This window comes from Hemicordylus capensis, chromosome 13 (assembly GCF_027244095.1).
Source record: "Hemicordylus capensis ecotype Gifberg chromosome 13, rHemCap1.1.pri, whole genome shotgun sequence".
Lineage (NCBI taxonomy): Eukaryota > Metazoa > Chordata > Lepidosauria > Squamata > Cordylidae > Hemicordylus > Hemicordylus capensis.
Window position 1 is genome coordinate 6,093,839 of NC_069669.1, and position 27,487 is coordinate 6,121,325.

At 44.1% G+C, this 27,487-nt stretch overlaps 2 protein-coding genes across 6 annotated transcripts in view; one reads left to right on the forward strand and one right to left on the reverse strand.

Moving 5' to 3' along the window:
- MARF1 (meiosis regulator and mRNA stability factor 1) overlaps positions 1–11,097 on the forward strand; it is a 45,374-nt gene extending 34,277 nt beyond the window's left edge. For 3 of the 4 annotated variants that reach the window (XM_053275896.1, XM_053275898.1, XM_053275900.1), the window contains 7 exons: positions 2,078–2,305; positions 3,269–3,499; positions 4,355–4,564; positions 5,204–5,264; positions 6,621–6,755; positions 7,740–7,910; positions 8,701–11,097. In XM_053275896.1, coding sequence (XP_053131871.1) covers positions 2,078–2,305; positions 3,269–3,499; positions 4,355–4,564; positions 5,204–5,264; positions 6,621–6,755; positions 7,740–7,910; positions 8,701–8,936 — 1,272 coding nt within the window. In that variant the 3' untranslated portion in view covers positions 8,937–11,097. The remainder of the gene's footprint in view (positions 1–2,077; positions 2,306–3,268; positions 3,500–4,354; positions 4,565–5,203; positions 5,265–6,620; positions 6,756–7,739; positions 7,911–8,700) is intronic. The other variant, XM_053275897.1, reaches the window with a different exon arrangement.
- A 2,528-nt stretch (positions 11,098–13,625) lies between these two features.
- The window catches only part of LOC128336384 (bMERB domain-containing protein 1), a 42,332-nt gene continuing 28,470 nt past the window's right edge, over positions 13,626–27,487 (reverse strand). For both annotated transcript variants that reach the window (XM_053275903.1, XM_053275901.1), the window contains exons 2-6: positions 24,589–24,712; positions 20,109–20,182; positions 17,918–18,032; positions 16,126–16,208; positions 13,626–15,155 (exon numbers count right to left, since the gene is read on the reverse strand). In XM_053275903.1, the coding sequence (XP_053131878.1) occupies positions 15,034–15,155; positions 16,126–16,208; positions 17,918–18,032; positions 20,109–20,182; positions 24,589–24,712 (518 nt within the window). In that variant the 3' untranslated portion in view covers positions 13,626–15,033. The remainder of the gene's footprint in view (positions 15,156–16,125; positions 16,209–17,917; positions 18,033–20,108; positions 20,183–24,588; positions 24,713–27,487) is intronic.

Sequence of the window (27,487 nt, forward strand, 5' to 3'; positions counted from 1 at the left end):
GTAGACAATACTGAGCAATGACCTTTATTGATGGACCAATGGTCTGACTCCATATAAGGCAACTTCCCTGCTGCTGAAAGAGGACATCTTGTGGGTTATACCTCTGCATTGCTCCAGAGGCAGGACTGTGCTAATTAGTTTCAAAAGCTTAAATAGTCCTGGGGAGGATAACTCCGCCCAGTTCTACTAGTCCTGCGTTGGCTCCAGAACCAGCCTTTTCTCCTCTCTCCAGAAGCCTTCTCAGTTTTTCTCGTAACAATATTTTCACTCCTGTCTTTTTATATTCTTTCATCTTCTCTTGCTTCGTCTGCCTCCACTTTTCCTTAAAAAAAATTTTTTTACAGGACTTTTTTCCTCCACCTTTACCCCTTCTCCTTGGACTTCACTCTGGAGCAACTGCTCAGGATTCCGTTTGGTCCTAGGATTTGGCCTGTTCTTCTGCCTACGGGCAAACACTATCAGCCTTTCCTCCATTAAAGCCCCCCCAGCAGCCTGCTAAGCGCCACGAGGCCCTCGGCCTAGCCCATCAGATGCATGGTTCATGTCGTTTCTTCCGACTTCTGTGGGACAGAAGGTCTCAAAGGCCACCTCCAGCCTCCAAGGCAGGATCCCTCTGAGTACCAGTTGCGGGGGAGTAACAGCAGGAGAGAAGGCATCTGGTGGGCCACTGTGCAAAACAGGATGCTGGACTAGATGGGCCTTGGGCCTGATCCAGCAGGGCTGTTCTTATTCCTGGCATACAACAAGCTGGCAGTTCCAATGCCGCTACATATCACAGCTCATTCGACTAGAGCAGCATCAGCAATGGCAGCCTTCTCTACAAACACCACCTAGGATCATCAGCTGTGGCATGTCCCACAAGCTGTTCTCTTTCAGCAGCAGGGAACGGAGCATTGGTTACTGTGAAGGCTTCTTCCTGCTGCTAGATATGACATCTCAGCCCAATTGCTTGGGCTGTCCAGGTCTACTCTGTAGGGACTATCTTTTTTTTTTTTTTAGCCAACTTTCCAGTAGGCTTATGAAATCACCCTGGTGGGTGAACTTCAACTTCGCAATGCCTGGACCAATATGAACCAAATTGGGTGCAGTTGTAGGGACACCTCAGTGATGTAGTTTGTGATTATGTCATCCACCCCGATCCAAGATGGCGGACACATAAACTTTTGAGGCGCAAGTGGACTAACTTGTGAACCACTTAACCGATTTGAACCAAATTTGCTACAGCTGTAGGGACATCTCAATGGCATAGATCGTGATGATGTCATCTAACCCAATTCAAGATGATGAACATGTAAACTTTTGAGGCGCAAGTGCACTAACTTGAGGACTGTCGAACAGATTTGAATCAAATTTGGTACAGTTGTAGTGAGCGACATGCAGGAACACCTCAATGGTGCAGTTTGTAATGATGTCATCCACCTCGATCCAAGATGGCGGACACATGATTTGAGGTGCAAGAGTTCTAACTTGTGGGCCTCTATTCGCACCAAATTTAGTCCAGATATAGAGACAGTGAAAGGAAAGTAGGCTGGTTAGTTCTTACTAGAACAACTTGGTTCCCTTGCTTCAAAGTTCTCAGCTACATTAGTATCTTCTGTCTTCTCTACTTGGCCAATCAGAACTGGATGGAGTTATCCTCCACAGGACTATTTAAGCTTTCTAAACTAATTTGCATAGTCCTGGCTCTGGAACAACAGGGAGGTATAACCCAAGAGATATCCTCATATCCAGCAGCAGGGAGAAGCCTTCACGGTAAGTAACCAGTGCTTCGTCCGCGTGTTCCTACTGCTCAGAAAAGATCTCTGCTGTTGTTTAGTTTCTCAAAAATGAGCGGTAGAAATGTGACCTCTAGGGAGGAGATCTGTGTGGTGCTGGGTGTCCTGCTCTCCCTAGAAGGTTGGGGGCACTCACCACTGGCGAGCTGGCAAGTGGATTTGTGGAGGCCTGGTCTAGTTCAGTAGCTGAATTGCAGCAGAAATGTTATGTCGGCAAGACATTTATTTGTTCAGTACCCAAGCATTGTTTTTCCCCAATCACTGGAAGCAATTTCACAGATCAGGTTTCCTTGCCCTCTTAGGTCCTGGAATGTGGAGAAGAGAAGATCCTTTCACTAACAGATGTAGAGCAGATCAAAGCTTTAGCGGCCCAGTTTGTGAAGTTGCTCCGGTCCCAGAAGGATAAGTGCCTGATGATGACAGATGTGCTCACAGAATACGCGAAAACATTCGGGTACTTGTTGCGCCTGCAGGACTACGATGTTGGCTCTGTCCCCGCTTTAATGCAGAAACTTTGCCACGTTGTCAAGGTAAGCTTTTCAGCTAAGGGGATATAACACAGGTGCTCCCCCTTCACTTTTTTGGGGGGGAGGGAGCATCCGTGTCCATTAGGCCTGTGCAATAATTTGGCCTTGAAGCATCAGAGCTGCTACTACGACTATGAATGTTTTTATACTGTGTTTCAACAAATGTTATCAAAGCAGCTTGCTTAGAAAAAAAAATAATAATAAAGATACATCCCTGTCCCAAAAGAACTCACAATCTAAAAAGCATCAGGTAGACATCGGCAACCACCACTGGCGGGGGGTGCTGTGCCGGTGTTGGATAGGGCCATTTGCTCTCCCTCGTCTGAATATAAAGAGATTCACCACTTTGTTTATTTAGATCCCAGTCTTCCTCCCAAGGATCACAGAGCAGTATACATAGTTGTGGTTATCCTCACAGCAACGCTGTGAGGTAGGTTAGGCTGAGAGATAAGTGGCTGGCTCAGAGTCACCCAGTGAGTTTTGTGCCTGGAGGGGATTCGAACTCGGCTCTTCCTGGTCTTAGTCCAGCATTCTAACCACTGCACCATGCTGGTCGCCAGGAGTTGGTACCGACTCGACGGCACAGCTTAACCTTTACACGTAAAATTAAATACAGGCTCAATTTAAAATTAAAGCAACACCTAAGAGACTGACTAAAATTCAGAATCCGCCCCAGTTGGAAAAGAAACAAGGGTCTTACCAGCAACTGTTAGGGGAGTTTTAGGGTTGAATATTTATTGTTTATTTATTAATTTATTTAAAATATGTATACCCTGCCCCTCCAGTGCACTACTGATCGGAGCGGCTCACAACAATAAGATAGACACAGATATAATAAAATAGGGACCGTTGTTCTCCCCTTGCTAAATATGAGAGCCCTGATTTGAAATGATGCTTCTTTGCATAATTAGCAGGGGTTACACATTGGTATGTTCGCTTCCCTCTTTAAAATTCCTCCTTCTTCAGGTTGTTGACACAGAATCTGGTAAGCAGGTTCAGCTTATAAATAAAAAGTCTCTCCGGACGTTGACGGCACAGCTTCTAGTGTTACTGATGACTTTGGACGAGTCCTCTTTTATTTCTGTCGATGAGCTAAAAAGGCATTATGAAGCTGCCCAGAAGGCTCTCCTCAATCCGTGCGAATATGGCTTCATGACATTTACTGACCTCCTGATGAGCGTGCCTTATTTTATTGAGGTAAGGAAAGAAGGCTCGTAGCCTGACATAACACCACTTGGCTCTTGTTGGGTCCTGTTTCTTCCTTTAATTAGTCTCTGTTTGGTCAATGAAGGATTTGCTAGCAGGAAATCAAAACCTCTCTACTAGGTGCAAAGGAAAGGAAGTCTATTGGAGTAAGTTCAGTGCTAAACAGAGCAGGTGCTGTTTAGAGGCCAGGTGCCTGATAATGTAAGACTACAGTTAAGGGGGTAGAGCTGGTCTTGTGGTGGTTGCAAGCATGAATTGTCTCCTTTGCTAAGCAGAGTCTGCCCTGGTTTGCATTTGAATGGGAGACTACATGTGAGCACTGTAAGATATTCCCTTTAGGGGATGGGTCCGCTCTGGGAAAAGCATCTAGGCTCCAAGTTCCCTCGCTGGCACCTCCAAGATAGGTCTGAAAGAGACTCCTGTCTGCAATCTTGGAGAAGCTACTGCCAGTCTGTGTAGACAATCCTGAGCTAGATGGAGAGGAGAGCTGGTCTGGTGGTAGCAAGCATGACTTGTCCCCATAGCTAAGCAGGGTCTGCCCTGGTTGCATATGAATGGGAGACTTGGTGTGTGAGCACTGCAAGATATTCACCTCAGCCGCTCTGGGAAGAGCAGGAGGTTTCAAGTTCCCTCCCTGGCAGCATCTCCAAGATAGAGCTGAGAGAGATTCCTGCCTGCAACCTTGGAGAAGCCGCTGCCAGTCTGTGAAGACAATACTGAGCTAGATAGACCAATAGTCTGACTCAGTATATGACAGTTTCCTATGTTCCTAGATGGACCCATGGTCTGACTTGATAGAAGGCAGCTTCCTATGTTCCTGTTCTGTTGGTTTTTTTAAATTTTCAGGTTTTTATTGACGACGAGGCAGAATATGTGAAGCTTACAAGCCTGTACGTGTTTGCCAAGAAAGTGAGGTCTCTTCTTCACACCTACCATTACCATCAGATCTTCCTTCATGAGTTCTCAACAGCCTACAGCAAATACACAGGAGAAGAGCTGAATCCCAAAGCATATGGTTACAACAATCTCGAAGAGCTCTTGGGAGCTATTCCACCGGTTTGTAATGAAAGCAGCCGCACAAGTATTTTTAGTGGTGGTATTGAAAACTGCATCCTATAGTTCCTTTCTTATAAACAGAGACGCTATGGAGCTTTATATCTGGATTTTATATCTCGGAGACCCTTTCCTCTATCACTTTCACTGAATGTTTTTAAGAAGGACCTAAAATGTAACTGTTTAGTCAGGCTTTTAGTTTATATTTTTAAAGCTTCTTTGTTAGTTTTTATTGTATTTTAAATTGTTTTAATTAATGTTTTAATTGGTTTTATATTGTGAACCACCCAGGGACTTTTTTGTATGGGGCGGTACATAAATGTACTAATTAAAATAATAATTTTTTAAAACTGTGGAAGGTAAAATCCCACAAAAGAGAAGGTAAAAACCCACATAGATACAAAAGTCAATAGTTCATTTTTAACGTTAAATCTCCGACATGCTTAACTTGCCTTCCCCTCCCCCAAAAAGCTCTTGGAATCTAGCTAGCTTAATGCAATCTAGGTTGAATTTAGTAGCTTCAAGGCAGTATGCCCGAAGAGTAGGCTAGGACAGAAAGTTCTGTCTCTTGAATTTACGCCCAGCAAATGTTTCACAATCCCAGTGTCTCACAGGCTTTTTGTCATTGTTGCCTTTGCTTAGGTGGTCTGGATAAAAGGTCATGGACATAAGAGAATTGTGGTCCTCAAGAATGATATGAAAAGTAAGTAATCCCTGCTTCAGCTGGCTTTAAAGAAATAGTGGCCGATATGCTGGGCAGCCCTCCATCGACACTAAGGACCTGTTTGGGCTGCTGCACGTCTAGAAGGCAGCCCTGACAGTGTGTGTGTGTGTGTGTGTGTGTGTGTTTATTTAACAGGTTTATGCCCCACTTCTTCAGTGCACCACTGCTCAGGGTGTCTCGCAACATTAATAAAATAGATAAAAAAGAAAACAATAAATTCATAAAATGAAGCCAGTTAAAAGACCAAGTGAAAACTACATTTAAATGTTACAAATTGTAATCGTTTCAAATTAAGTTCTAAGTGAAAAGATAAAAACGGAGACATGCCAGGAGAGCTTCGATGTGCTCCCTCCCTCCCTCAGTGTTCTTAAGAAATAGCTGAAGACGCATCTTCTTAGAGAGACTTTTAAATATTTTATCTGCTGTTTATATCTGGTAGGCTTCTTAGTGTTTAGCTGCTAACTGCTAACTAATGTGTCATTTTAATTGTGTTGGTGGTGTTGTTGTTTCTTGTTTACACAGTCAGACAAGTGTTATTGACTGGTTTGTTTTAACCAGACATTGAGTCCTTCCCTCTTCCTCTTCCTCTTCCTCTTCCTCTTCCTCTTCTTCTTAATTCTATTTCTATACCACCCTTCCAAAAATGGCTCAGGGCGATTTACACAGAGAAATAATAAATAAATAAGATGGCTCCCTGTCCCCAAAGGACTCACATTCTAAAAAAAAAAAAAAAACACAAGATAGACACCAGCAACAGTCACTGGAGGGGTATTGTGCTGGGGGTGGATAGGGCCAGTTACTCTCCCCCTGCTAAAGAAAGAGAATCACCACGTTAAAAGGTGCCTCTTTGCCAAGTTAGCAGGGGCAGGTTTAGGGCCTGGTTTAGCCAGGTTTTAGCCTGGTCTTAACTTTTAATTCTGTGTTTTGTACTGTATTGCATCTATTTTATTCATATTGTCAGCTGCCCTGAGCAGTAGTGCGCTTGAGAGGTGGGGCATGAATGTTTTAAATAAATGACCTACCGGAGATAAGCAGTGGGCGATACATTAAAAAGCCTCTCTAAGAAAGCACATCTTGATTTGTAGTATGGCAAGAGTGTTGTGGGAATGAGTTAAAACCACTGCTGGGTAGCCACTCAGTGCTGGTTACCTGGGAGCCGTTTTGTCGTTCCACCCCATCATGCTGCAACATCGGGGCTACCTTTCAAGCTGGGCAACACCCCTGGCAAGTCTCTGGCATCGGCAGAGGGTTGCACATCATGTCAGCCAGTTATCTCACTGAGTTGATTGACCGTTTGGTCGTGGGGAACAATGCCAACTGACTGCTGTCTTGTAGTGCGTTTTGCCTCGCCTGGTCTTCCTCTTGCTGATGAGCCTCCTCGAACCCAACCGGCTGACACTGAAGGAAAAGTTACGGAGGTGCCCAAATCGGGCGAATATTTGGAACTAAAACTGGAAGCGCCCAATGCTGGTAATGAAAGTTGACTGAGCTGCGTATAATTTAAATTGTTTCATTTTGTGGCCGCAATATGCGGAAAATCAAACAGGGTGGGGGAGCTGGCTGTCCCTTAGGCCTCTCCACGTGGGTAGAATTATTATTATTACATTTATATCCCGCTCTTCCTCCAAGGAGCCCAGAGCGGTATACTACATACTTAAGTCTCTCTTTCACAACAACCCTGTGAAGTAGGCTAGGCTGAGAGAGAAGTGACCGGCCCAGAGTCACCCAGCTAATATTATGGCTGAATGGGGATTTGAACTCGGGTCTCCCCGGTCCTAGTCCAGCACTCTAACCACTACACCACACTGGCTCTCTCTGGAATTATGCACAATGTTCTAAGTCGCATCCACACACCCTCCCCCTGACTACATCCAACAGTCTTTTTGAAGGAGAACTGGTCTTGTGGCCGCAAGCATGGATTTTCCCCTTTACTAAGCAGGGCCTTCCCTGGTTTGCATTCAAATGGGAGACTATATGTGTGAGCGCTGTAAGATCTTCCCGTTAGGGGTTGGGGTGGCCGCTCTGGGAAGAGCATCTGCATGCTCGCATGCAGACGGTTCCAAGAGCCTTCTCTAGCAGCATCTCCAGGTAGGTCTGACTCCTGTCTGTAACCTTGGAGAAGCTGCTGCCAGTCTGTGTAGACAGTACTACTGAGGTAGGTGGACCAATGGTCTGACTTGGTATAAGGCAGCCTTCTATGTTCCTTCTGCATGGTCAATTTTGCTCCCTTTTGAACAGGCATCCATCCTCATCTGCACCCCTCGGATGAGTACTACAAACACAGGGTTCCTATTTATGAGAATTCAAAATCCACGTGAAGGGGAAACAAGCCGTTGTCTGCTTATAAAGGGCCTTTCTAGGTCACTGCCTAGGTAGTGCTCTTAAAAGATTTGTTTTATTTTAAAATTGTTCATCCTGTTTTGTTTTGTTTTGTTTTGTTTCCCCCCCCTGTAGTTTCTAATCAAACTGAGCAAGAGCTACTTTGCCTCACAAACACATCGCCTGTTGATCTGTTGTGTGAGCCGGTCCCTTCCTGCCTGCCCTCCCCACAACTGAGACCAGATCCAGTGGTTCTGGAATCGGCAGACCTCATTCAGTTTGAAGAACATCCTCCGTCCCTGTCCGGTGAGAATTAAAGTCCCCCTGATGATGCTTGCCTTGAACAGTGCCTGTAGACAGTAGAACTGCTTCCATCAGAAGGGAACCCTTTATCTTAGGATCTGCCTCAAATCTTTTGACCTTCCTCCCCATGCCAATTAGACAGAAGTGCAGAGAAGTTAGACCGTACATTTATAGGAAAAGAAGGAACAGTATCCTTTCTTTTCAACAAGGTCCCATTGTGCTTCGAGGCAAAAAGAACAACCAACCTCTTCTTCAGGGGACTATAGAACTAAAAACATGCAAGTATTAAAATGTAACAGGAATAAACATAGGTAAAAAAATGAAAATACAAACCGTTGCATCCTGTTCAGGTTATAATGAGGTTTTTAAACGGTTTTAATGAAGTTTTAAAAGACAAATGCCTAACCTCCAGGAGGTTTAAAGTTTAACAATCCAACCTCACACACCAGCTGAGAAGCAGCACTTCTCAGTGTATCTGCACTTTATAACCCTCAGGAGTAGCCCATGAGCCACTTCTCAGAAACCTGGCCCCATTTTGGGGGGTGAGGTTTAGTATTTGGATATTGCCGTTTGCGGAACTTTCCTGGAACGTTGGAATACGACAGATATGTATATACTGCTTTTCAACCAAAGTTCCCAAAGTAGTTTACAATAGATGTAAGCAATCAAAGAAGTAAAGACGTTACTCCCGCAATCTTCAAGATGCTCCTGATGTACGGTATTTGCACAGGAGACATCTCTCAAAACCAGTTTGCTCTTTGAACTCAGCCCCAGTTTCTCTCTTTATTTTTAGAGATTATGGTTTTAACAGAAGGAGAGCAGAAGGCTCTTGGTCCTTCAGAGGCTAAAAAGGAATCAAGCCACTTCCCCACAGCAGCAGAAGCTGCCGACAGTTCCTCAGTACCTCCCTACCCGCCGTCCGAATCCCAATCAAGCAAAGACGTGATGGACAGTCCAGCCAGAAAGCAGCACAAGAGCCGAGTGAAACTGGCCGCCAACTTTTCACTTGCACCTGTCACTAAGCTTTAAACTTTATATTGTGGTGTGAGAGGCAACACATTAACTGCACAAATGACAAAGCGGTTGGCTCCCCTTTATATTTTTAATCACAAATCTGGAGAGTCACTTATGTTGGTCGTTACTGACCACCTGCTGTGAGGATTTTGTTAAATATACACTGAATGCATCTGGGCAGATCTTTTATTTGAACCCCGAGCATTTCATAAGAATTTGTTTTACCCTTTTCCCCCCATTCTGTCTAATGTCAGCAAATAGATGAGAACCCCTTGATTCAGAGCTGAATGTTTTTCTGAAACCTCATCAGTGACTTAATCCTACGTACAGCGTGCTATAAACATATAGCCCGTTTCTAGTTTTAGACAGTATTAATAATCCAGAGTGCAATCTGTCTTGAGCACTTTTTAATGATTAGGTCAGGATAAAGGGTCTTCAAGACTGAATTGATGAGGGCAAAATGAACAGTGCGATGACTTGTAATTGACTCTTGTCAAATGATGACTGTAGAAGATTATGTTTATTACAAACCCCCTTTTTAAATGCCTTTTGTACCATATATCTTTCCACTGAGGAATCTTGTAGGAAGTTGAGAATATTTTAAGCTTTCCTTTTATGAGCGCTCCAAGTTGGTGCTGATTTGGGTTGAGAAGAAAGTCTTGGTTGCCGTGCATTTTGAACTAAACTTTGAGATGCTGCTTGCTTGCATCTGCTGATGAGATTACTGGCAGTATTGATCTTTCAAAAATATGCATGTAAATGCATAAATTATGAATCACAACAAGGAGCTTTTTAAGACAGAAGGGGATGGTGGTACTTCCACTGCACAGAAGTTTAAGCAGGAGGTGGGAATGCCAAGGTTACAGGGCTTAACCTTGTTTTCTGGTTTTTAAATGTGTAGTAAATGGGGAAGCTTAATTTGAGTTCTGTTTTTTAACTGTGTCTTGTTTTTATTCTGTTCACTTCTAGTGTTGAAAAACTGCTTTTTTTTCCACACACACACCCCACAATTTCTGTAGTGGCATTTTTGTTGGCTTTCAGGAAGTCCAGCCCGTAAGAAGGCAAGTCAGTGGAGTCCTTTTACTTTCTTTTATAGAAAGCGAATTCTGACCGAAGCTTTTATACCCATGTTGGGTAAACTTGGCGCTTACAATGGGTTGTATTTGCCAGGCAAACTATTCTTACTGCTTGTAAAAAAGGAAAGAACCTGTACCAAAGGTTTCCACTGGCTGAAAGCAGGTATATGTTGGCAGCAATTATATTTTGTAATGTATAAAGAAAGCAAAAAGTAGGCTTGGATTTCACAGCCAGCAACTGGAAAATGTCACTTAATGGCTATAGACAACTTGTTTTAAAAAATGGATTTTGTTTTTTAAAAAAGCTTTTAAACAAAGCCAAGAGTTAACAGTCCTAAACATATAGCCATTCTGAATGCAGAGAAACACTGGAAGTTTTTCTGAGATCATAAGACACAGTGCGTTTTCAGGTCCTTACATTTCCTCTAGAGACATGGGGTTTATAGGAATTGCTATTTTTTTATAAAGAATTGTTTAACTATTTCATGAATTGTGAGAACATCTTTCCTTCATGTTTATGTATAGACTGCATAACATAAACACCCAATCACCTTCTGTTGTGTGCAGAAATGGTCATCATTTTTTGGAGCTGTAATTACAAGTCATCTAAAACCACTTGGTAGGCCAAGTTTAGATGGAAGGTAGAAAAGAGGTAATACTGATACGTACTTGAATACAGATGTATTCTGTCATCTGTAGAGGGTGAGAAATCTTTCCGGATTCATGTATAACTCTGAATCAATTTGCTGTTTGAAAGCTGCAGAATACCCTTTGGAGAAGTTTGTTTTCATAGTGTGAGACCGACTAATTCAATTTTCTTTATTAAGAGGCTTGATGAAATAATGTGGCTTTATTGATTTGAAAAGAATTACGACAATGAAATTATTTCATTTACAACTTACTGATGTTTGATTCTTGAATTTTTTTTTAAAAAGTATAACTGAAACCCTCAATGTATGCACTTTCTCTCTCTCTGGATGGGATAGCAGGGGAGAGAACCAGCACTCTCTCAATTGTCTACTTTATTCGAACACTCTTGTGGTTCAAGTGCTGTTTTGTGTGTTGGGACCAAAACCTTGTCAATAAAAATTTCAAGCAAGCATGGAAGTTTTTTCTTTCTTTCCTTCCTGTAACATTAAATAATATAGAGCCAACTTCCAGACTGACCAAGACCTACTGAAATCAGTTGGACACTGTATAATGTTTGGGTTTTTTTATACAAATAGACAGGTTGAGCACTGGATGAAATTGGAAATAGTAGAACATCCTTAAATGTTAACAGGTTATACTGGAGAGCCCCAACTCTGTATCTGTGTGTGGCATAGTGATGGATTTCTTGTGTGAGTTTGAGGACTACTCATGTGCAAATTTGATATAGCACCAAGTAGGTATAAAAGCTGGCAGCTGTGTATATAAGCTCTAGGATCATAGGAAGTCTTTCCCAGTCCTATAAAGAACTGCCACTGATTGAACCTGGGGCTTTCCATGTAGTCACCCAACCAAGGCAGACCCTGCTTAGCAAAAGGAATAGTTTGCCAAAGTCATAGACAATGTGTTTCCATGCTTCCTCCTGCCAGTGCAGTCATTGGGCCTAATTTCCCAGCTGGCTTCATTGTCTTCTGCGTTCTCTTGGAGAGAACAAAGAAAATGTCCAGTGGACAATGAAGTTTTCTTGGGGGGTGGGGGGAGAGGCTAGCCAGGTGGCTCTCAGGGGTTGGGTGGCTTGGATTCTTTGAACCATCTGCCCTATTATAGCTCCACCCCTAACTGGAGGTTTTGTGTTTAATATAACAGAGTAAAAACACCGTGGTGATTGGGCAGTGGGGATTCCATATGCAGACAGGGAGGAGGAGCCTGTTGCACCGTGGTGATTGGGCAGTGGGGATTCCATATGTGGATGAGGAGCCTGTGATGGTTAAGGTCAGTTGGAATGCAACTGTTACTGGTCCGACGATGTGCTTGGTTGTAACTCTGTGCAAAAGAGAGAAGAATCATCTTTATTTCAAACGGGGATAAGTCCTTGGTGGCATCCCGTGGAGTAGTCACAAATTCAGAAGTGACAGGTGCTCTCCATGATGGCACTCACTGCCACGTCCACCAGGACAGCCACGCCCCATAGCCACGGCCACACCCTCCACTTCGATAGATGCAATAATCGGGGGGTTAATCTGGTTACAAGAAATCAAGGAGAGTTCCCTAATCCAACCAAACTTGAATCCCTGTGTGGTTATTCACCCAGAAGAGCAGTCTGAATTGTCAGGCTCAAAGAGTAGAGGATACTCCTTGAAGTAGAAGGCCAGAAGGATGGTCATAAAATCAATTGCATTTTGCAACGCAGTTATGTAACAAACCGTTGGAATAGCAAGAGCGGTGTATTATTTCCATTCAGAATGCCAAGGGCGTTGCATCCCTGCTGAGGCCCTGGAAGGGAAAAGTACCAGGACTGCAGGCCTGCACCACTGGTGGTATCATTTACTGTCAATCCCTATGTGAAGATACAAAGATTGTTGTGTATTGAGATGACACAACTGCCCTGAGATGTCTGAGGGATCAGGGTGTGTGCCGAACGTTTCCTCAAGAAGTGGCTGGTTCTCCAGCTATAAATGTCTCAAAACCACAAGGTGAAGTGTCACAGAAGCCGTCCCCTTGCCCCCGGCTATTGTGATAACACAGATAAATTGTGGGCTGTGATTATATGGTTGGAAAAATGTATTCCGAACAGTCTATGGATTTTGCAGGTTTCCCATGTATTGTGCCAAAGTTTTTCTGAAAACTGAGTGACTGGAGTTAGTTAATGCTAAGTGTGGACCCACAACAAAATATTACAATGTATCCTTGGTATGCATGTGTTACCTGAGCATGATGAATGTTTTAGGTACCATTCCCCCACTCAGGAGCAGAAGGAATTGTGACTATCTTGAGGGAGTATTCTGCAAGCTGAGAAAATCCTCTGTTTTGTTCAGGCCGTTCTTCCTTGCCACTGAGTTCCATTAGCCCCACCCACCTGGTTGTCTGTTAACTGACCACTGAGTCTGTGAACATTCTGCTCCATGGGATTACATTGAGGGCAATCTGAAGGATTTTTTGCCTCTGTAGATTTTTTTGCCCCCTTTTTCAGGTTTTTGTGAACCCGACATGTCTATCCCCAAATCTGCTGGTGCCTCCTCCTCACCCACAATGGTGGGTATGCATCCATAAGAATCATAACAGTTCCAACTCTTTTGGAAACAGATATAAGATTAATTCAGTAGCATCCCTTGTAGGGTTGCCAAGTCTGACTGAAGCTATTTGTGGGGTGGGGGTTCCCCAATATGAAGCCAATTAAAATCTCTGGGATTGCTTTCAAGATTCTCTTGATTTTCATCTTATTGTGCTTTTTTTAAAAAAAAAAAACTAGAATTCCCATGAACCACCAATGTACTGCAGATGCATAAAGCAAAAATGCTCTGTTAATGCTTTTGGCACCAGTAATTTGTGTTTACAGCATCCTGAACAGGCATCGTGGCCTTGATCTCAGATGATAGCCAGGACTCAGATCCCAAGTGAGACACCATAGCAAGGTCACTGCCAATCACCATCGTCAGAGAAATCCTGTGTGGACGGCTGCAAGTAGAGCGTCAGCGGCACGGTCTATTTACAATATTTATTAATATACTGATGGTTGCTAAAAGTAGCAAACATGCCAGTTTTCTGAATGCTACCTGCTAAGGGGGGGGAAATGTGAAACGCATCCTATACACACAGACTATTCACACGGCTATTCTACAGGCTACTTGGTATGATTTTCCTAGTTCACCGCTGGCATAGGGTTGGAGGTTTCTCTAAAGATTGGCACTGCCTGTTAGTCGCACATGGGCGGGTTCAATCATCACACAGAACCGGGGTTTCATTCGTCTGACTGTGGCTGGTCTGAATGTTTGAGCCTGTGCCAGTCAAAAAACTGTGGTTTATTTGGGGCACAATCTGAACTCAAGACTTGAAGAAGGTTGATTTGTCCTAACAGTGATCTCATGTAATGTTTAAACCCACCAGAGGTGGCCCTTTCATGAGGCAAGGTGATGTGGTCACCTTGGGTGGCAGATTATTGAGGTAAGAGGGGAACAGCAGCAAGAGAGGAATGCCTCCTTCTCCTGCGTGTGGGTTTCCCAGATGCTGTATTAGATGGGCCTTGGGCCTGATCTAGCAGGGCTGTTCTTATGTTCTTAGCCTTCCCTCCTCCCCTATACCACTTCCAAAGTTTTCAAGGATCAGTTTTGAAAGGAAGCTGGCCCTCATCAGAAGTATGGGGCAAGGCATTTGATACCTTGCCTCAGGTATCTCCATCATTGGGCCATCCCTGGGACCCACAGCTGTGATTTACTCTCAGTTTGTTGCTGTAGCTCTGTCCTTACACGGCTCTCACCTAGAGCAAGGCAAGTCTAGATCATGGGAGGCAAGGAGAAGGGGAGGGCAGGAACTGAACAAACCAAGATTTGGAGATTGTCTTCAGGTGCCAATCCAGGCTTGTTAAATAAACCTTAGTTTAAACAAACCATGGTTCTGTGCAATGTCTGAGCCTGCCTTATGTGTACTGTGTTGACTCAAAAAGAAGATGACTCTGAATTTAAGACGACCCCCTTAAAAATAGAGGCTAAATATAGGTTATACCTGTATTTACCTGAAATGAAAAGGACTCTGAATATGATGAGACCCCACCCCACACACCAAATTTCTAACTTCAAAGAGCCTGGAAGTGGGGGGGACCTAGTCTTGCATTCAGGTAAATCTGGTAACTGATTACAAGTCCTCCCTGTTCTCTGAATATAGTTATACTTGGATAAATTCCTCGTCTTATCTAGGCATGCTCGCTGTGTGATCCATGCAACAGTGAAGGAGTCACCAACTGGTACATTCATCACATAACAGCTACTGTAAAAACCGTACAGTAAAATTCAACGATCAAGACTGTTGGATGCTTTACGGCCTTTTCCCTCTGCAGTTTTCATCCCTTGGACCGGTGTTTTGAAGAGGAGGGGGAGTGCTGGAAGAGGACGGAGCTACATGATGGCACACTGGCTGGCCCCACAGCAATCTTTAATAATCGCTATCCCTGTCTTGGCGATGGTGGGCTTGCTTGGAGGAAGCGGTGGAGGTTCTGCCTTCTTCTCTGTCGGCGTACCTGTCGGGATATTGTAAATAGCATTAGTATTCCCAAACTACTTCATTATTGTAAACAGGATTTCTGTGCAAAAATGCTTGCAAACTTTCATGTTGCATTAAAACGAAGCTTGGTTAATTGTCTCCATCCCACACTTATAAGCCTTTCCACTCTACTGAAGTTTTGGGGTGGTTTTTTTTAGGGGGGGATATTTTTGCAAAGGTGTAAGGACTGTTCTGGTAGACACAGACATATAAAAGAAAAGTCTGTTTGGTGGTAATAGTAAAGAACTTATCTCAGGGGTCTGGTGGAATCTGAAATTGGATGTTTTAGAAACCAAGCGCCGGCGGGGGAAATGGGGTGGGGTGGGGAGGGGAGTGCTTCCTTAAAGCTGCACACACCCCACTGTTGAACTGGCCCCCACCAGGTCCATGCACATCCCTAATTAGTTCTTACTAGAACAACTTGTTTAATAGTGGTCTCACCTCCTTGAGGCACTATGGTGTCCTGCCCTCCCTTAAAGCACTGATTATAGCCTCCAACCAGTGTTCCCTCTAACAGGGATCCCCAGACATTGTTGACTACAACTCCCATAATCCACAAGCAAAGACTATTTTGGAGATGCTGGGAGTTGTAGTCAACAACATCTGAAAATCCCTATTCAAGGGAACACTGCCTCCAACCACCTGCCCGTACTCTCCCTGGCAGATTTTATTAGCCTTGAAGGGCAAGGTAGAGTGTTTGATGGGAACTGTAGTCCAATACCTTCTGGAAGCACCCCTGCTCAAAGGCCATTGTGGCTGGGGATGATGGAAGCTGTAGTCCAACACCATCTGGGACTCAAGGTTGGGATCCATCCATTCAGATTCTAACAGTTGCCTACAGCTCCCAGAATCCCCACATAAAGGCCATTGCAGCTGGGGATGCTGGGAGTTGCAGTCAACATTATCTGGGGATCCCTGTTGCCGGGTTGAAAGCATTAAGCACTTACTGGTGGGAGATCTCACAACTTTGTCGAAGGGTTTCAACTTGATCCGGAGGAACTCGGCCATCTCTTTGTCTTCCTCTTTCTCTCTGTGGAAGCAAAACAGACATCAGCTAGGAGGAGAAAAGCGTAACCACTTTTGTGCAACTGTGAAATCATGAAAAGCAGGAGAAAAAATAACCAGACACAATGACACACGAGGCAGCGGCTAAGAACAATCAAGCAGTTCCATAGGATTGCTGTCTCTCTGTCTTGTACCTAGTGGGAGTTTAGAATTTCAAGATAAAGTAAAATTAATGCCCAGTCTAAGCTTTGTTCCTGGTCAAGAGGCATTGCTGAGAAATTCTCACTAATAGTGCCCATCCCTGGATACAGATGTGGAGAAATCTTAAATTCAAAGTCCGCTTCCTTTCAGGAAAATAACCTACATTTAACCTCCATTTTTAAAGGGGGTCATCTTAAATTCAGAATCATCTGCTATTTGAGTAAATATGGTACACCTAGGGAAGGTTCAGACATCGCACGGAACCATGGTTTATTTAAACCAGGGCTGCTCAACTTCGGCCCTCCTGAAAACGTTGGCTTACAACTCCCATAATCCCTGGCTATTGACGACTGTGTCTGGGGATTATGGAAGCTGTAGCCCCAAAACAGGTGGGAGGGCTAAACTGAGCAGGGCTGGTTTAAACTAAGATGTATTTAACAAGCCTGGATTGGCACCTGCAGACAATCTCCAAACCTTGGTTTGTTTCAATGTATCATGGTTTGTTCAGTTCCTGCCCTCACCTTCTCTTTACCTCCCATGATCTAGACTTGTCTGGAATTCTGGAAAAGATTATCTAGAGGGGTTCTTACTTGAAGTGACCCCAGGGGCTATTTCAAGCCCTCCTGCATCCCCATGCTGCAGCCACACTATTTGTTCCCCATCTAGAGTCACCAGCTTGAAGCCAATGCATCCTCAGCGATGTGTCTGCTGCAGAAGGGAAGGGACAGAGGTGAAGACCCTCCTCCTCTGCTCTTGATTGGCTGGCCATGTGCTGAAGCTCTGTGTATCCCTCCTTTCAGCCTCACTGGTTTTAGAAGATTAGCGCTGGAAACTTGTAAGTAAATTTGTCCCATTAATTTCAATGGGAATACTCATGAGTTATTTAATCTGGATGTAAACCAGCGACTGGGGTAGCCTGTCTCATAACTGGAACATTTAAATATTGTGTGTGTGTGTGTGTGTGCGTACAAACTCATGAAATCTCTATAGGATACCTGAGCATGTAGAATCCAAGGAAATATGCATGCAAGGACAAGGTACACAAGGACAAAGTGGTGGAGTGGAATCAGGAATATTAACAATTCGATGAAATGGATATGATGTATAGAGAGGCAAATGCAGACTGCTTTTCCGGGCTCTTGCTGCTGGCTGTTTGTTAGCCCCGCCTCTACTCTAGGACTGGAGTGCAAGTAACTAAAGCCCCATTCAAAAGCTGGCCTGGATCCAGGAATGGATTAACCAAAAACACCACAGAGCTGAAACTTTGCAACAGAAGGGGTACGTTTGCTTTAAAAGATAAGAACCCCTGCCTTGGAACAAGGACCATATATACCCAGGTAGGATGACTAAGAATGTAAGACAACTCCCTTTAAAAACAGAGGTTACATACAAGTTATACCTGCATGTACCCAAAAAGAACAGGGCTCTGTATTTAAGATGTTCCCCTGATTTCTAACACCAAAGAACTTTGAAAAAAGCCTAGTCTTGGATTCAAGAAAACACAGTATAAGCTACACAAGCCTCAATCCATACCTTAATCTCTCCACTTCTGCGTCATCCACAAGAAAATCTCTTTTTTGGACCAGCTTGTGGATCTTTTGTATTAATTCATCCTCCCTTTCCTTCTGCAGTTTCGTCTTGTCTTTTTCTAGCCAAACGAGAGAGAGAGAAAGAAGAAAAGACCCGCAGGTGGGGTAAGAGAGGATAACGGTATCCCTGCCCCCCGCCTCCAACACTGCTAATTCTGTGGCAAGGTCTGGATTTCTTCTTGCTGTGCTGGAAGGAAAGCACTAATTATTGTATTTTCAGCTTTTCGTGGGAGTAACTAAGACGTAAACAACTATTACGTGTTGTTTTGTTGGCTGTTGCTATTTAACTTTTTTTTAAAAAAACACATTTTGAGGACATTGCATTGCCCCGTGAGCACATTTATGTGGAAAGGCAGTAGAGCAGGGCTTCTTAGTCTGCAGATGTTGCTGGACTACAACTCCCATCATCTCCACTTCAGCCACTGTGGCTGGGGATGATGGGAGTGGTAGTTCAAAAACATCTGGGGATCCGAGTCTGAGAACCCTTGCTGTACAGAAACTGAATAATTAATAAATGAGAGAGGGTTTGTGTGTGGAGGGGAAGGGTGTCAATTGGCAATCTTTAGTATTTATGTGTAAGAGCATCTCCAACAAGGGTGTTAAGTATCATGAGGAGCAGGGGTGTTGCTCAGTACTTTAAAAAAATCTGGGGCCTCAGCCTACAGCCACCCTTATTGACAATTAAACTCAGTCACAACACACACTCACCCAAGAGTAATTACATCTGTAATTATAGCAGAGGTAGACAACTGGCCCTCTCTATCCCCACCACAGCATCCCTCCAGTGGTTGTTGCTGGTGTCTATCTTTATGCTTCTTTTTTTAGATTGTGAGCCATTATATTTATTTAGATCTATGTAAACCACTTTGGGGGATTTTTGTTGAAAAGCGGCATACAGTCGTTCCTCTCCAACCGCAGGTTTCCCAATCGTGGATTTGAATATCCAAGACTGGGAAATCGTGGCAGGTCTCACCAACCGTGACCTGAGTATCCATGGTTTGCCAAGATTCTTTGGAAATTTGGGGGTTGGGGGATTTCAGGGATCAAGGGGTCATTTCCAGGGGACAAAGGGTGATTTCTGGGGGTCAGGGGGTTATTTCTGGGGGTCAGTTACCCCCACTATTTTTAACTGGGTTTTTTGGTCTTTTTGCGACCACAATTCCCCTAACCCCATTTCCCTTTGATTTTAATGCCTTGGCAACCGCAAATTCACCAACTGCAAGGTTTTCCAGGAATGGAACCCTCAACAACAACAAATATTTATATAACGCTTTTCAACAAACATTTCCAAAGCAGTTTACATAGAGAAATAACTAACAAACTAACAAATAAGATGGATCCCTGTCCCCAAAGGGCTCACAATCTAAACAGAAACATAAGATAGACCCCAGCAACAGCCACTGGAGGGATGTTGTGCTGGGGCCAGATAGGGCCAGATGATGCAAGTCATTGAATGGTACTCCAGAAAGACCTGCTGTTCTGGTAGCTCCAAGTCTTAACACTCATATCAGTTTCGGAGGATGAATACAACTGAAGGAAGCCAGAGGGGTGGGGGCGTGGCTGGGGGAGTCAGTCATGTGACTTGCCTCTGGAGGGGTCCCCCAAGGCAGTGGGCCCCCAGATAACTTTCTCCCCTTGCCCTATTATAGTTACGCCCCTGAGAGAGCCGATGAGATCTGGGGCTCTGAAGCATTCATTGGGGGCCTGTACCTCATTGGCCACCCCCTAATGATGCTGCTGCTAGCCAGAAAGTAAAGGGTTAATGTTGCCTGTCATGTCTGAAGGGAGGTGGGGCGGGGTGGATTGATACCTCATCTTGATTCCTGCACGTAGCACACTGACTTCTCTCTCACCCGCCAAGCCATACAACTCGGCTTTCTCGCCTAGCTTGATTGGATTTTACTAAGCTTTTAAAAATATGAGTTCCAGTTGTGACTTAAAGACTCCCTGTGGGTTTTTCAGAACCAACTCCGACACTAACTTAGTCTGGTTCCTGCCTATAAGCACTCTAAAACACTTATGAGAACTTAATATTTTTGGCCATGGGCTGCATTTCCTGTTAGAAGTTCAGGCCAGAAATCCACCTCTTAAAAGAATGAGCGGAAAAGACGTGGAAAACCCCATCAAGAAATTACCTGGAATTGCGACTAGATTTTGCAGCTCTTTCTTAAGGTTCATGATGTCCTTGCACAGCTGGATGTCATCCATCCTATAGAAATAGGCATGAGGTGAGAGCATAATATGGGTCATTCAATTTGTTTGTAATGCCAACTCCCCTATCTACTCGGCTTTTGATTCTGTTTCCACACAGTCAGGCAATCCCAAGTGTAACGGAATCAGGCAGTTTACCACTTTTTCGATGACTGTAGCCATAAGCACATTTTCACGCTATTAGATACACCCCCTGGCAAGAGAACATCTCCGACTATAAAGTCATATTATAGCATCAGAGATGTGCAAAATATGTTGGTAACGGAATCAGAATGTCTGGACACGGTTTCTGAATGTGTGAGCAGCTACCAGTCAGTGTAGACGATGACTGAGCCAGATAGAGACCAATGGTCTGACTCAGTAGACGGCAGCTTCCTATGTTCCTATGTATGTTTGGCCCTGCTTCACAGGCCTTCTATACTCCAAATTCACAACACCCTCTTAGATTGCCAAAAATGTAGTCAGTACAGGATGGAATTCCACCTTGTAAACCAACACATCTTAATCTTTGCATCACCAAATTGGAATCCACCTTCCTTCAGAAAATAATTGGTGTACCGATGGGGGAACTTGATTAAAATTAATGCTTTAAATTAAACCTCTCTGCTCGATGAATTAGATCAATGTACTCAGCTTGTCGACAGAATCAACAGGCCGGGCCCAAAGGGCTATCAATTCCATGGAAGATAATCAGGAGCGCGGCTTGTCCAGAGCCCAGCAGCTAATTAAGATTAGCAGCCTAATCCTAAAGGAGAATTGTTGCACTATCAGAACTATACCCCTGCTAACTGAGCAAAGAGGCACCTTTTTAAAGTGGTGAGTCTCTTTATTTAGCAGGGGGAGAGTAACTGGCCCTATCCACCCCCAGCATAGGACCTCCAGTGACCGTTGCTGGTGTCTGTCTTATGTTTCTTTTCAGATTGTGAGCCCTTTGGGGAGAGGAGACCATCTTATTGGTTTTTCCCTCATATTTTTTTTTATTGAAACACTTCAACCTCTATTCATTCCAATTAATTCAAATCAACAGTTCAATACAAATCAATATAGCACACTTATAATATGAGCCAACAAAACTATATAGACATTATAAGACCACTACTAGAAGTAAAACTACTATTTTAAACATATCCAAGTACTCATAGCTTCCATGCTTCATGAATAAGGTCAGAATTACCTCGTTAATACTCTAAATTTATTTATATATTGTGTATATATAACCAATGGTCTGACTCAGTAGGCATCAGCTCCTACTTGGAGATGGGGCTATAGTTCAGTGGTAGAGCATCTGCTTGCCTGCAGAAGGTCCCTGGCATATCTGGGTTTGGTCATTATGACTGGGAATGAAGGGAATTGTAGTCCTACAACATCTGCAGACCCAAGTTGGAGAACCTTTGCTCTAACCACGACACCGCAGTGTCTGTAGGGAAAATGAGTGCACCCTGAGTTTCTCCATTGTTCGTGCTTGCAGAGATTGATAGTCTGCATAATATTCTGTGAAAGACTTAGGAACGTAAGATCCTGCCATATACTGAGTCAGACCCTTGGTCTATCTAGTTCAGTATTGTTGACATAGGCTGGCAGCAGCTTCTCTAAAGTTTCAGGCAGGAGTCTCTCTCTCAGCCCTCTCTTGGAGATGCTGCCAGGGAGGGAACTTGGAACCTTCTACTCTCCCCAGAGCTGCCCCATCCCCTAAGGGGAATATCTTACAGTATTCACATGTACTCTCCCATTCAAATGCAAACCAGGGTAGACTCTGCTTAGCCAAGGGGACAATTCCTGCTTGCCACCACAAGATCAGTTCTCCTCCCTTGATCTGTTTTCCAGAGCTCCATCCCAAAAGTAAGCAAAATGGATTATTACCATGCACGAGCGCTACTACAGCAAAAGGAAAACTCATTTTCGTTCATTGTGCCGGGGAGGTTAAAAGGCCAAATGAAACAAGAACATTCTATCTAATTAGAAACAGTGAGTGCAGAAACGGGATTAATTGCCTTTCCTGGCCCCTGAACAAACGGTAGGACTGCCTGCTAAGCAGTTGATTACCAGTGCAGAGTCAGGGCTTTCTATGTGCGATATAATTGCCCCTGGGATCTTAAGGCAGCAAATGTGGTAGCTAATATTAACCAGCCTAAGAAAAGAAATGAGTCCGTAGAGAACCAATATCAGATTTTATAAGTCGTGTGAGGAGCAAGTAATCTGATGCCAAGCCCCGAGAAGATCTGAGAGGTAATGGAATGTTGCCAAATACCCATAATACTCACACAACTTCTACATTTGTGCAATGTTCCAAAGACCTGGTTCACACAACTGTTCAAATCTAGGTTTATGGTCGGGAACCAACAGTAGGGTCATTGTGATCATCCACGCTGAGACAGGAAGCTCAAGAGTCATCCCGGGATACAATCATTGGTAATCCCCTGCTAACTGAGCAAAGAGGCACCTTTTTAAGAGTGGTGATTCTCTTTATTTAAGCAGGGGGAGAGCAACTAGCACAGCACCCATCCAGTGGATGCTGCTGGTGTCTATCTTATATTTCTTTTTTAGATTGTGAGCCCTTTGGGGACAGGGAACCACCTTATTTATTTATTATATCTATGTACTTTGGGAAGCCACCTAATGGTGCAGTGGGGAAATGACTTGATTAGCAAGCCAGAAGTTGCTGGTTCGAATTCCTGCTGATATGTTTCCCAGACTATGGGAAACACCTCTATCAGGCAGCAGCGATATAGGAAGATGCTGATGCTGAAAGGCATCATCTCATACTGCGCGGGAGGAGGCAGTGGTCAACTCCTCCTGTATTCTACCAAAGACAACCACAGGGCTCTGTGGTCGCCAGGAGTTGGCACCAATTCAATGGCACACTACTTTACTTTACTTTGGGAACCTCTGTTGAAATGCGGTATGTAAATATTCATCTTCTCCGCGTTCGTAATCTTGGTGTGGGCTCACACAATCATGCTAAAGCCAGTTCCTGACTTTAAACCGAGATTGTTGCTAGGCAGAGGTACACCGAGGTAATTTTGGAGCCTGGACCTAAGGGCTTTTGGAGGCCACCCACCCAGTATTTTTTAACACATTGACACTTGCTGGGTGACTCTGGGCCAGTCACTTCTCTCTCAGCCGAACCTACTTCACAGGGTTGTTGTGAGGAGAAACTTAAGTTTGTAGTACACCGCTCTGGGCTCCTTGGAGGAAGAGCGGGATATGAAATGTAGAAAATAATAATAAATAATAATAATTTTTAATGCAACCACACCACCCGGGACAGATGGGAAATGATTTGCCCCCCCACCAGGGGGTGTGGAGGTCCTGGATTTTGGCCCGGATGTCCAGGGGTAAGAGTGCCTCTGTCGCTAAGCCACTGCTTTCTGCTTCTGAGGGGGAAAGGTCTCTCAAACCTTCATACTTGTAAATCTGACTTCTGCATTCAGGGGATTAAAAGCTGATGTCAAGGTGGGGAATTTAACCTCTGTTCTTCAACATTAAATGGATTCAAATTGGAATGCTGGAGAATTGCAAAGATTCATAATACTTTGGTACATCTTTTGTTGCTTCAAATGTCAAGATGACCTCCTCAATCCATTCCATAAAGCAAATATGAGGATGATTCACATAACATTTGGAGATTCCCCCCTCCCGCACTGGGGTTGACCTTTTCCTTAGCAGCCCAGTTTGAACCAGCCTGTGGTTTCAAACAAAGTTCTCAAAGCAGTTTACATAGAAAAATAAATACATTCATAAGATGATCGCCTGTCCCCAAAAGGCTCATAATCTAAAGAGAAACACACAAAAACTTCATCATATTTACTTGCACAAACAGTTGAAATTGAAATGTGGAGGGAACCTGCCACATATCTCCCTTTCAGCTTCTCAACATAGGAAGCTGCCTTATACAGAGTCAGACCCTTGGTCCATCTAGCTCAGTATTGTCTACACAGACTGGCAGCAATTTCTCCAAGGTTGCAGGCAGGAGTCTCTCTCAGTCCTATCTGGAGTCTCTCTCTCTCTCTCTCTCTCTCTCTCTCTCTCTCTCTCTCTGCCCTATCTGGAGATGCCAGGGAGAGAACTTGGAGTCTTCTGCATGCAAGTATGCATATGCTCTTCCCAGAGCAGCCCCATCCCGTAAGGGGAATGTCTTACAGTGCTCACATGTAGTCTCCCATTCAAATTCAAACCAGGGTGGAGCCTGCTTAGCAATAGCAAAGCAGACAATTCATGCCTGCCTGCTACCACAGAACCAGCTCTCCTCTCGGGAAACTGCTTTTTGACTTTTGCTGAGCATATGTAGGTTTTTGGTCTAAGTGATGGCTTCTCACATTAGTGTTGGAAACATCTCCCCAAATAGGTTGCTCCTCCTCATCTGACTGAGCCCCTCCTTCTCTGAAAGGTTGTCTGCTTACTTACATAAATCTGAGTTCTGATTCTCTTCTGACTAAGACTTCCCGCAGTCTCTGGATCTTCGCCATCTCTAGTTCGATTTCCTCGGGCATCATGGTGGTTTCAGCCATCGAAATGATGTCGAGTTGATCTAGGAAGGTTTAAGGCAGACACGAAGTTAATGAGCTTGGACAGGATGGCTAGAAGATCCTGAAAGGAAGGCGGAATGATTTACACAGAGGCATCGTGCTGTGTGTGTTGTGTGGGCGTGGGATATCGTGGAGGGCAGAACGAGAATGAGGTTCCACCTCAAATCCTCTAGTTGTGTTTTGGGCTAAGCCGAAATGCCTCCCACAACTCCAGCCCTATTTTGGAGATCCTGCCAGGGAGGGAACTTGGAACCTTCTGCTCTTCCCAGAGTGGTTCCATCCCCTAAGGGGAATATCTTGCAATGCTCACACTTCGAGTCTCCCATTCATATGCAACCAGGGTGGACCCTGCTTAGCTAAGGGGACAAGTCATGCTTGCTACCACAAGACCAGCTCTCCTCTCACTGTTAGTCCAGCTGTTACAAAGAAGGAGGCACAGACTTATTCTCTGTTGCTCCTGGCAGCAGGTCTGGGGTTCAAATTGAAAGGAAGCAGATTTAAGCTAGATATCAGGAATAATCTCCAAACTGTAAGAGTGGTTTGCCAGTAGGGATGTGCACGAAATTTGCACGAATCGATTTGAACTCAAATTGATTTGATTTGGAACCATTGGATAGAGTGGAGATTCATTTGAATACATTTGAATTTGCCCAGCCTCAAATAGAATTTGAGCAAATTTGCCCAAAGTTGGGCACATCTGAATCAATTTGAACAGATCTCCACACTATTCAGTGGTTCCAAATTGATTTGAATTCGATTCAAATTTGAATCAATTCATGTGACATTCGTGCACATCCCTATTTGCCAGTGGAACAGCCTACTCTGATTTATCCAGCTCTAATCCACTGAATAAGCCACTCTATTATGCTCCAGGAAACTATCAATCTTGCTCCTACAGCTGATGCTTCAAATACTCCTTTTCACCTTTCTTATAAACTATCAGTGTTATCTACTGGCTCTTGTCATCTCCCTTGTGAGAAAATCCTGGCATGTAATTATTCCTGGCCTGCCGCATTTGTCAGTTTTTAAACAGCTCTTCCTCTCAAAGTGTTTAATTATGTAGCCCAGTCACGTTTACACTTTCCCTCCACCCTGCTGCCAAAGAGAAAATATCTTTGGTGTTTCTCATTTGTCATGGGAAGAAATAACTTTGTTCCCACGTGCAGTAACTATCTGTACTACCATTTCAGGTGTTCAGACACTCTCTATGGCAAGGCGGCACAACTTCAACCCCCCCAGCTGTTGTTGGACTACAACTCCCATCTTCCCCTGTCACTGTGACCAATAGTCAGGAGTTATGGGAGTTGTAAGCCAACATCTGCAGGAGGGCTGAATTTGTGCAGCCCTCGTGTTTAGGGTGGTCACCTTTTCCTTCTGAAAATATTGGCTGACTCCCACACTAAATGCCTGTTTGAATTCCTTTAGAGTAATTCCTGATTGGTACTTGTGAGTAATTTCGTCTCGATCATTAGCAACTGCCTGAATTCCCCCATTATGCTAAGCAGGGCATGCCTTGGTTTGTATGTGAGCACATGTGAGTATGTGAGATATTCCCTTAGGGGATGGGTCCGTAGATTAGTGGAAGAACATGCACATGCTAGAGTGCAGAACGTTCCAGGTTCACTCCCTGGCAGCATCTCCAGGTAGGACTGGGAGAGACTCCTGCCCCAAACCTTGGAGAGCTGCTGACAGTCGGTGCAGACAATAATGAGCTAGATAGACCAATGGTCTGACTCAGTAGAAGGCAGCTTCCTATGTCCCTACGATTGGTTTCTACATCAAAAGCTCATAGGGGAGGATAGCTGGTCTTGTGGCAGTTATGCCAAAGCAAGATGCAAGATGAGACTCCAAATATTGCAAGATGCCAAATATTCCACACCAAGCGAGACCCTTTTTCAAGACGTAAGTTTTGGGTGGTATAAAAATATGTGTGTGTAAATAAATAAATAAATAAAATAAAGGCTTTATTTTATCTCTGCAGAGCAAAATAGCATAGACTCCCCTGGGAATCAACTCGCAGCAGGGAAGCCCAAAATGGAGAACTTCCCAGGATATTTATACTACTTGGATATAAAATGGACACATATATCAAATAACAACAACCTTGCTAGGTAGGACTATAATATATCATCATGTTAGTCTGGTGAGAAATACAACCCTCCTTTGTTCAAGACCTAAGTTGTTACTTTTCGACTGATCCTACATCTTATCAAGAAACATTCCCACCATCTGATCACTGAACGTGGTGAAAAGGCACATGACATATTTAGATTGTTACCAGTTCCCAAGGCTGGAAAGGGAAGGAGGGTGAGAAACAAAGAACAATTCCCAACCAAGTGTTTTACCCATAATGACAAGCAACTAGAAAATGGAAGACAGTTCATCTTTGAAGCAGAAATCAAAATGGCGTAACTAATGCTAATAGGCCACAAGTATCATAGTGAGCGTGAATTGCCCTCTCTTGGCTAAGCGGGGTCTGCCCTATTTTGCATATGGAGGGGTGACTCCATGTGAGCACTGTAAGATATCCCCATTTGGGGATGGAGTCTCAAACATCTGGAGACCCAAGTTTGAGAACCTCTGTGTTGGGGAATGGGACCATAGCTCAATGCAAGAGTCTCTGCATGTTAGCATGCAGAAGGTTCAATCCTTGGCATCTCCAGGGTATTTTTCATACAGGGCTTTTAAAGCCCTTTGGCTCACCGCTCCTCCAGAATCCACTTTTTGTATCGGTTTTTGGGACAACTTAATGTCCGCAGTAAACCCCTAACGCGCAG